The sequence below is a fragment of the Heptranchias perlo genome, chromosome 34, assembly GCF_035084215.1.
Source record: "Heptranchias perlo isolate sHepPer1 chromosome 34, sHepPer1.hap1, whole genome shotgun sequence".
In the NCBI taxonomy this organism is placed as follows: Eukaryota; Metazoa; Chordata; class Chondrichthyes; order Hexanchiformes; family Hexanchidae; genus Heptranchias; species Heptranchias perlo.
The window spans coordinates 15,659,742-15,670,822 of record NC_090358.1 but is presented as its reverse complement, the minus strand read 5'-3'; the positions used below and the strand labels follow the sequence as shown (position 1 = coordinate 15,670,822).

The following is an 11,081-nucleotide window of genomic DNA, read 5'->3' as shown; positions in this document are numbered from 1 at the left end:
TTACTTGTGGCATGTCATTTTTCTAATGGGACACAGACCATCAAGTTAGAAAATTGTTTCTTGCCTCTCAGGTAACCTATTCTTCATCACTAAATATAATGAAAGCTGTAATTTTCCACATTTTCCTTTATACAGACAAATGAAAAAGAACAGCAGCACACATGAAATGAAATCATTTTCAATTTCCTAAACCCAACTGGACGTGCTGTAAGATTTGACCTTGAAATACTTTACTTATAGTTTTCTCCACTTTCCACACGTCTGGCAGCCAGGCTTTTTCCCCAAACCAGAGCAATCAAATGGTGTAGGGCAATAGACTTCTGGGCCTGGGCTTTCCACTAAGCCATTGCGTTGGTAGATCTTAAACAGGTGGCCACTTCCATCCAGCATAAATATGTGCCACTGACCCTGATGTGTTTTCTTAGGTCAGCTAGTTAGCCTGTTGGTGGACTCCGGTTGGAGATCAACCAGATGCTGGCCGGGAGTGTTGGGAGGAATTGCTGAGTCAACCTCTGCCAATCACTGCATCCAGGCAACAAGGGTTGCCTGTTTTATGCAGCTGTGCACTCCAATAGGTGCCCAAAACAGCAGGCAGCAGGGTAGGGGCTGGGTGACAAAGTCCTGGCAAATGATGCCATTAGGACACAAGAACCTCATTTATATCCCTACAACCTGGAGTTTTGGGGTAGGGGGGTACGGCAGACCAGAGTACGGAAATCATGAATGGGGCATTTTAGTGCACTTCGCAATCCAGTGCTGATTTGTGCACATTCCTGCTGCACTTTTGCTTCTCCCCCATCACATGATGATCAGAAAGCCACAGCTCTACAGTCCTTAATCTTTACAGGACAAACAGGGAGGGGTAGTTGTCAACATTCATGGAATTGGGGGCTGGACAGCACCCCTTTCTATTTATAGGGCATAAAAACAGAAACTTTCAGTAATGGGTCTAGGTGTGTGAAATATTCAACTAAGCCTATCCTACAAATGAGAACAAAATCCTAAACTTCCTGCTTATTCATAAACTGTATTAAGTTCTTCCACACAACCATCCCAGGGGCATAGGAACACAAGTAGGCCACTCAGCCTCTCGAGCCTGTTCCACCACTCAATTAGATTATGGCTGATCTGTATCTTAACTCCCAGTTACCTGCCTTGATTCCATATCCCTTAATGCCTCTCACCTAACAAAAATCTATCAATCTCAATTTTGAAATTTTCAATTAACCTCCAGCCTCAACAGCCTTTTTTTTTTGGGGGGGGGGGGGGGGGGAGGGGGAGGAAGAGAGAAAGAGAGAAAAGGAGTTCCAGATGTCCACTACCCTGTGTGGGAAGAAGTGCTTCCTGACATGACCCCTGAACAGCCAAGCTCTAATTCTAAAGGTTATGCCTCCTTGTTCTGGACTTCCCCACCAGACAAAATAATTTTTTCTCTATGTACCCTATCAAATCCTATAATCATCTGAAACACCTCAATTACATCACCACTTAATCTTCTATACTCGAGGGAATACAAGCCTAGTTGATGCAACCTGTTCACATAATTTAACCCTTTTAACCCTGGTAACACAAAAAAATAATTTTGCCACACATAACCTATTTTCAATAAGGCCCATACAGATTTGAACGTACTCATTCTTTACAGACAAGTAAACAGATAGTTATCTGAACAAGGTGGGGGGAAATAAATAAATCGCAGAATAGTATATTTTCAGATCTGTCCTCCTGGCAACCTTGTTAACCACCAGATCGCCACATAAATCTCACTGCTGTTTGTGGGATCAAGCTGTAAGCGAAATGGCTGCTGGATTTACCTATATAACAGTCACTGCACTTCAAAGTAACTCAATGAAACTTCTCAAAGCAGTATATATACAGAAAGATGTGATAAGGTGGTTTATAAATACAAGTTCTACTTTTTTTTAAAAAAAGTCTTCGCTTCGAGATCCTCAGAACCTGCTGGATTGTAGACAGCAGAATTTTGAGCAGTAGCTTGAATGAGCCAATCATTTTGCTGACATGAAATGCTGCAGTGAAAAAAAAGGCTGGCCCCATTTTGTGAACTGGGTGCTCACACTGAGTCACGCAGTTGTTCTCCAACGGCTAGTTTACTCCCTCTACATTAAATCACAGATTTCAGAGAAATCTGACCCTGGAGGGAAATACACATCGTTCAGATCCATAGCAGAGAACTAGACAGTGACATAAAAAGAGTTTTCTTCGCCTGGGCAAACCTTTATGGCTTAAACCAAATGAAGCTTTTTTAATAGAGAAAGTTGTTGCCCTAAACTGCAGAAAGCGTCCACAAAAATAAGGCAAATAATCTCAACATTTGCCCTCGCTCATCCATCATGTATGTTAGGGACCCATCTGTCTAAAGCATACCTTAACAAGATTCCAATATTAATATTTTAAAATCTCACCATTTTCTCAGAGCTGAGAAGTACACTGACAACAGCGCCTTATGAACTTTTAAAAGTCACAAATACTCTTCTCAAAAAAAAATTCCTGAATTCAAGCAATTATTCAAATATGGAAGAGACATGGAACTGTTATAAATCTCCTGTAGGTTCCAATCTCAAATAATGGAAACAGACAAGACAAACCCACAGAAGAAATAAAATATTTAGAGGGGTGAAAGGACAATATGATATAAAATCAAATAAAAATGAATGCTGCAGATACACAATAGCTCAGCCAACATCTGAATAAAGAAGATAGGTTAATGTTTCTTCAGAACTAAAAGCTTAAAAAAAGCAACCCATTTAGGTGGGTTGGGAAAGGATTTAAATCATGTGTGTTCTTTGGGGTGTATTGATTTAAAAAAATTAACAAAAAAGCAAATTAATCAGAAGCCATTTTGTTCAAAAGCTTAATAACTATACAGCACTCTCCTTCAAATCACTAGGCTTAAGTCCTATGAATCCCTAGTCCAGTTATTTTGCAAGTTCAACTGTATAAACAAAGCTGCTTATTGTGTGTGCATTCAAGTTCCATCCACAAAGCTATGATTACACCAATCTGATGCTCTGTATGGTCAGCTATTTGTCTATGACGATATCATATGAATGTTATCTGCTGATTCAGTCCGAGACACATTAGTTTGAACAACTTCTAGTGACTTAACGGAATTTAAAAAAAAATCAAATCCTCCTTCGAAGACCCAGCTTTTTGGCTTTGCCCTCATCACACTAAATTTACAAAACTAGCTGAGGACGACATTACTACCTGTACAGAGAAAAAAATGTGTAACCAAAAACTGCTGATTCTTACAGAAAACTAATGTCTATGCTTCACATTATTAATAAAAAAAAGAGAATTCAAAGTAAAAAGCCCTCAGAATAAACACCTTGTTGGGGCAGATTTTCCACGATGGCCGCAGAGTGAGTGGGAACAATTTGGAGCAGGAATTGTGTCTACTGAATCTTCCATGATCAGGTTGATTTTAAATATTTAAAAAGGATTGCAGGTATAATTTAAGGGGATGCAGCCATTTGAAGGTAAGGGGCAACAGCTCTAAATATGTTACAATTGATTCTGTGCCTTTACAGAGACTCTATGCGGCAAAAAGGTAATCAAAAACTAAATGACAGTAATTAAAAGAGCAGTAAAAAGCCATTGAAAAAATATTCATTAAATATACTTCCTACTCTTAAATAGCTCCTTTATACTCATTGCACACTAAGAGCTGATTTAAATATTGACATGAAAGAGGCACCTACATGGGCATTAACCCAAACGGAAAATCACGAGTGACAGGGTTACAGCTGAGATTGGACAGGATGGTGTTCTGCAATACTTTACAATCCATGTTCCCCAAAAAAAAATCGCATGGATAGGAATGATCCTGTTTAAATATTATCTTGAGTTTGCAAGTTATCTGTACAAAAACTCAATTTCTTGCTTTGCAATAGAAATGAATTACTATGTGCGATCATAGCAAAATGAAATTCATGTCAATTTTAATAGATTATTTGAAATAAAATTGTTCACGGCACTTTCTTTAAGCCAATTTAAAGAATGTATTGCATAAGTTGGTACAAACATTTCCTTATGTCATCACAATATCCTGCTCATTTGGAAAAGCAAAGATGATTATTGTCCCTCAGACAAGTTTGTTATGCATAAAAGGAGAAAACACTTACTAATATCATCTTCATGGTAGATCACAGAGTGGAAAGGTAGCTTTCTGTCTTTAATGTGTCGCTCTGCTGGTTCAACATAGAAAGTACCCTGATGAGTCTGGACAAACCCTTCAAACCGTCCATCTACTATAGATCCATGGCTGAGAGATCCTTTCTCCCCTTAAAGAAGAAAAAAAATAGGTTGCTAAGACTAGATTGTGTTTTCACAATTTTTATTTTATATATATTTTGGAAAAGTATAAGAACAGAAAATTTACCAGAAGTGTACTGAAGTGAATTTCTTAAAGTGGGATTAACATTTACACTACAAAGAAATGACAAATTGATGAAGAAAATTCAATGCTGTTGTTCCATCAGCGAAGGCCTTTAATTACTTGGTCATTTTAGTTTCAGAGTATGATAGATATAGTACTTTAAACAGCATCAAAAACTATCTTAGTGTGTTTCAGTGTGTACCAATGACATTGCTGGATGGGAGGAGTTATTAAGCTCAATAATTGAAGGAGCTAGTAAAGTTATTAAATCAGGTATGCTTCCATCTTCTTGGTTCACTATCTTAATCCAGCTCCTTGAAGTCTGGCTCATTAAATCCACAAAGTGAGGTCACTCAGTGAAATCACAAGCCCGCCCATTTACTAATGAAAAAAAACTTTTCAGCTTTGAAAAGAACTGCAGAGTGAACAGCTGCAAGCTGGACTCAAGGCAATTGGGGTGTCAAGCTCACAACAGAAATTACCATTAAAAAAGAGCACAAGAGAGGCTCCTGGTTGCAATGTAATTCAACAGTTGTGTTGTTAAGGACATTCATCACAATCACATAAGAAATGAGCTCAGGAAAAGGGGGGGGGTGGGGGAGGGAGTTCTCTTACAGGGCTTCTGTCCATCTCTCTGCAAGTGAACAGCTTTTGGTATCTGCTCCTGCAGGCTTGTGACATTTTCTCAGTCTATATAATTAATGCCCAGTACACATCATTGCCATCACACCTCAAAAGCATTGCACTTCAAAGTGTCACATCTCAAAAGTGTATGGAGAGCAAAACAAAAATTATAATTGGGCCAAATAAGCACCATTAGATTAACCATGCTGATGGAGTCAAATCTCAACAACTTGCACTGGTATAACGCCTTTAACATAGGGTTTGAGGATTTCATTTCCACAGCATTCACCTGAGGAAGGAGGAAGCCTCCGAAAGCTTGTGAATTTCAAATAAAATTGCTGGACTATAACTTGGTGTTGTAAAATTGTTTACAATTGTTAACCCCAGTCCATCACCGGCATCTCCACATCATGCCTTTAACATAGAAAGATGTCCCAAAGCACTTCACATAAATCAAAAACTAGGTGCTGAGCAACAAAAGTTTGGTCAAAGAGATGGGTTTTAAGGATGGTCTTAAAGGGAGGGAGGTCAAGTGGCAGCTGGTTTTAGGGGATCCCAAAGCATGGGGCTTAAGCATTACGGTACAGCTGCCGATGGTGGGCAAATAAGAGGCCAGAAGAACGGAAAGTTCAGCAGGGAGAGTTGTTGGGCTGGAGAAGATTAGAGAGATAGGGAGAGGCAAGGCGTCAAAGGGATTTGAACACCAGAATCAGAATTTTAGTTGAGACGTGGGGGAACCGGGAGCCAATGTAGGATAGTGGGGAAAGGGTTGTTGGGCAAGTGGTGTAGGATAGGAAACAGGCAGCAGAGCTTGGATGAGCTGAAGTGTATAGAGTATGGAGGATAGGAGGCCGGCTGGGAGAGCATTGGAATTGTCGAGTCTGGAGGTAAGGTACGGATGAGGGTTTCAGCTGCAGATAGGCTAAGGTAGGGGTGGATGCAATATTATGGAGGTAAAAGTCATTGTTTTTTTGTGATAGATAGATATGGGGTTTGAAGTTAAGCTCAGGGTCAAATAGTCTGGTTTAGCCCAAGACAACGGCAGGGGAGGGAAATAGAGTCAGTGCCAAGGATATGGAGTTTGTGGTGGGGGCCGGAGGCGATGGCTTTAGTCTTCCCAATGTTTATCTGGAAGAAATTGCAGCTCATCCAAGACTGGATGTCAGACAAACAGTCTGACAACAGAGGCAATGGAGGGGTCAAGATAGGTGATGAGGAGGTAGAGCTGGGGGTCATGAGTGTACATGGGAAGCTGACACCTTGTCTGCGGATGATTTCATCAAGGGGCAACATGCAGATGAGGAATGATATGGGACTATGGATAGATCAGTGGAGGACTGCGGAGGTAATAATACAGGGGCAGGAAGAGACACCGTTGCTGGAGATGCTCTGGCTCTGATCAGATATTTAAGAATGGAACCAATTGTGGACAATTGCATCAAACTAGACAATGAAGGAGACATATTGGAGGAGGATGGTGAGGTCAACCGTGCCAAAGGCTGTATAGAGATTGAGGAGGGATTGTGCACTTTGGATGTCATATGTGATCTTGATTAGGGTCTTATCAGTGCTTTGGCAAGGGTTGAAACCTGATTGGAGAGATTCAAACATGGAGATGCAGGAAAGATAGACAACGATTTGGGAGGTGATATCACATTCAAGGTCTTGAGAGAAAAGGGAGGTTGGAGATTGGGTGATAATTTACAAGGACAAAAAGGACATGAGGGTGGGTTTTTTGATGCGGGAATGACAATGGCAGTTTTGAAAAGAAAAAAAAAGGAACAGTACCTGAGGAGAGGGAACCATTTACAATGAAGGGAAGTTGGCTGGTCAGCACTTTAGTGGGAATATGGTCATGGGAGCAGGAGGTGGGTCTCATGGACAAGATGAGCTTGGAAAGGGCATGGGAGAGGTGGGAGGGATGCCAGAGAGAGATGTGGACTTGTCTAGGGCAGGGGTGTGCCTGGGAGAGGTTTGTCTTGATAGGCAAGGATGAAGAGAGAAATAGCAGATGCAGCCAAATGGATGCTCTCAATTTGGTGACAAAGAAGTCAATGAGCACCTCACGTTATCAGATGGGGAGGGCGGAGGGAGCATGGGTGAGGGGTTTAAGGGAACAGTTGGCTGTGGAGAAAAAGCCAGCGATTATCTTTGTTCTCCCAGATGATCTTGGAGCATTGGATGGTTTCGATAGAAGAGCGAGGCCCAATTGCGCTTGATATGGTCCAGCCAGATTTTGTGATGTATAGCTAAGCCAGTTGTACATCATATACCCTCAAGTCTGCACCAATTAGACTTGAGAGAGCAAAGACTGGGCCATATCAGGGGGAACGACTGGGATGGGAGACAGTAAAGGTTTTGCTGGGGACAAAGGCATCAAAGAGGTAAGAGAGCAGTTGAGCGATTAGAAGTATTGTGGTGAATGGAAGGCCAAAGGCTAGATGTTTGAGAACGTATTTGTAAGTGACTTAGGGGAGAGTTTTTAATATTCAAGGGGTTGATTCAGAAGGCAGTGGAGTTGGAAGGGGTTAAAGGACCTGACTGATAAGGGGTTCTACGGAGTTTTTGGAGGTGGCCTTGTCAGTGATCGAGACCATGTGAGTAGAGAACACCGGCAGATGGCAAGGTTGAGGGGGTGGCTGTGACTATAGGTAGGAGTTTACATGGAGGGAGAGGTTTAGGGAGGACAGGAGGTGAACCCAGAGAAGAAAAGGGAGCTGAGTTAGATATGCAAACCAATTAAGAAACACTTCAATTTTTTTTTAGACTGATAGGAAAAGCTACTAAGAATCAGCAACCACAAATCAATCAAACAATCAAATCAGCCATTTAGGACTGAGATGAGGAGAAATTTCTTCACTCAGAGGGTTGTGAATCTTTAGAATTCTCTACCTCAAAGGGCTGTGGATGCTCAGCCGTCGAGTATATTCAAGACTGAGATCGATAGATTTTTGGACTCTAGGGGAATCAAAGGATATGGGGATCAGGCGGGAAAGTGGAGTTGAGGTCAAAGATCAGACTTGATCTTATTGAATGGCAGAGCAGGCTCGAGGGGCTACTCCTGCTCCTATTTCTTATGTTCACCATTTTTCAAAAATTAGCTCAGTTTCTGATGAACAATTGTTTATGACATTGAAACTGTAACATTTTAAAATTCACATCACAACAAATTGTCTATTGATCTTCAGCAGCAATGTGACTTTTGCAGTAGGCAAGAGTTTAAATAACGATCTCTGAAATTTTAGCTCCTGTGATAAGAGACGAGATCTACTAGTGATTAAAGTTTATACATTTTCCCCAGTTACCTTTAAACCTGCACCCATTTCAGATTGATGTTTTTCAGAGTACTGTATTAAAACTTGTAATCATCTTACTGTTTTGAAATAATGCCTGGAAACTTTGTGAACAACAAGTAGCTAATGGGAACACTTATTGTACAATATGGAACAAAACATGAATAATTTAGGAACTCATAATACTTCACAGGGAATAGTTCACAAGTTAATGCACATAATGACATGATGAGGAAATACTTCTTCAGAAGTGCACTCACTCAAGAGGCCAGTCATTCTTTGACACTATCAGCACATTGTTACCATTAAAGTGACATTTTTAATACTTGTTTCAATATCTTACAATCAAGGCTCACTAGACCCCCATAAAACAACCACTTCGATCAATTTTCCCCCTTCTCAACTCCCCTCTTATTCTGACTTTTGCTGGATTACAGTTCCATGGGCTGTGGCAGCCTTCTCTGGCTGTTTCTTCTCCACCACCACCCCCCCCACCTCCCCTTCTCCTAGGGCCAGGGATGCTGAGGCCAATTCAGCCCAATGGCTGACCTGTGGACAGATAACTCATTACAGTCCTCAGACCATTTGTTGGTCGTGTTTTTGTTTACTAGTCCAAAAGGAAGTTGTACTTACTGATACAAGCACAACACAAATAAGGCAGTTGCTGTTTTTTTCTTCAAGTGCCACCCTATGTAATCTCATCAAATCTCATGTTTGCTCCTGTTGCCTTTTAATAATATTCTTTTTCACAACTATCCCATTATTTTTTTTAAAAAAGAACTACTGCACTCTGTTTAGCATAGAATTCCAAGTTCTAACTACGCTCGATGTAAAGAATTTTTTTTTAAACCTTGAACTTTTTTTGTGATCATCTTAAATTTGTGCCCTCATGTTACCATAACACTGCCCACTGGAAACAAGTTATAACTATCAGACCTCTTCATAATCTTGAAGGCCTCTAATCAGGTCATCCTTTAACTTTTTTGGTTCTAGTGGGAAAAAACACAACTTCTCAAGTCTCTCTTCATAACGTCTTCGTAACTGTTCATCTTTGCACTGTAGCTGCAGTAGTTAGTATCTATCGGATGCACTGCAGCAACTTGCCAAGGCATCTTCGATACCACATCCCAAACCGCAACCTCCACCACCTAGAAGGACATGGGCAGCAGGTGCATGGGAACACCATCACCTCCAAGTCACACACCATCCCGACTCGGAGATAGATCACCGTGCCTTCATCGTCGATGGGTCAAAATCCTGGAACTCCCTACCTTATAGCACTGTGCGAGTACCTTCACCACATGGACTGCAGCGGTTCAAGAAGGCAGCTCACTATCACCTTCTCAAGAACAACTAGGGATGGGCAATAAATGCTGGCCTCGCCAGTGCCGCCCACATCCCAAGAATGAATATTTAAAATTACATCCAAATGAACCTACACTGCACCGTTTCCTTCTTTAAAAAATCCTTCCTATAATGCAGTGCTGAAAACTGTATAATACTGAGCCAAATCACACCATTCTTTTAAGTCTGAATTATTCCTCTCAGGCCTTTAACTGATAAAACTTGCAACAATGAATCAGGATAGACTGGGTACAAAATTCTGCCTTAGCTGGCCCTCTGTGTATTGTGACTAAAGTTGAAGAGACAGCCACCAAACCAAAATTAGACAAAAAAAACTTCATTTTTGTCACAATTAAAGTTTTAAAAAAAGTCTAGCCTTCCAACAGGATGACAGTTCATCAGCCAGAGCAAACTGTTGACACGAGCCCCCTTTAAAATGACATGAGACAATTAAAATCCCAATCTTTCTGTATTTAAAATAAAACAGGAATATTGACATTATGCAGTATATAGTGTATACTTATCTGTGAGCACTTCATTTTTTTGGAATTCTCTTGCCCAGTTTGATTTCCCTGTGTAACATATAGACAGATAATTCTCCTGAGATGGCAGACAGGTAACCTATGAGGATTGAGTCAGTAACTGGAAGTAACCAACCCAGGTTGAGTAGTCAGCCAAATTTCTTAGCTATGCCACTTACAGGGCAAAAGGCAAGACCAGAAACTCTTCACACGAGGAACTTGGGGGGCAGTGGTCACAAACCTCTGTTCACCATTTTAATTTGGATTATTAGTTGAAAAGGTAAGATTTAAATGATTGTAAAGTATTGTATGGCAGTTGTTAGTGTCATTATTCATCACTTTTTTAATCTTGCCCCACATCTGGTCACCATCTGCTCGATTGGGAATATTTCAAAAGACATCTGTAAGTAAAGTTCATCACAGCTGTGCAACAATTTTTTCTTTTACAAGAGTCCAGTTATGCAACTTACATCCTGTGACCGAAGTGTTGCAAGTGATTTTGTTACACCCATATGTTGTTGCTCCATACAGGTTTCCTTTGAGTCAGCAGTATGGTCATCATTCCCTCAATCATCAGAGCAGTTGGTGTCCCCTCCCACCACTTCTTTTCCTGCCAATTTTCTTCCCTCCTTCTTTTAAAGGTAGTCTTACTAAATCCAATTCCATGTCTTGGTTGCTATCCAGTACTTCACCCAAGTTGCCATTCTTAATGTGAGACTAACTTTGTGCTAACTTAGCTCAGTTAGCAACACTTTCGTCTCAGTCAGAAAGTTTTGCGTTCAAGCCCTACACCAGAACTTGTGCACATCAATTAGGCTGACACTTCAGTGCAGTACTAATGAAGTGCTGCATTATCAGAGGCATTATCCTTCACATGAGATAGTAAACTGAGGATCTGTC

At 40.8% G+C, this 11,081-nt stretch overlaps 1 protein-coding gene across 1 annotated transcript in view; it reads right to left on the bottom strand.

The window, feature by feature from the left end:
* The window catches only part of adam10a (ADAM metallopeptidase domain 10a), a 127,634-nt gene that overhangs the window by 59,553 nt on the left and 57,000 nt on the right, over positions 1 to 11,081 (bottom strand). The window contains exon 4 of the mRNA XM_067971500.1: positions 4,146 to 4,304. Coding sequence (XP_067827601.1) covers positions 4,146 to 4,304 — 159 coding nt within the window. The remainder of the gene's footprint in view (positions 1 to 4,145; positions 4,305 to 11,081) is intronic.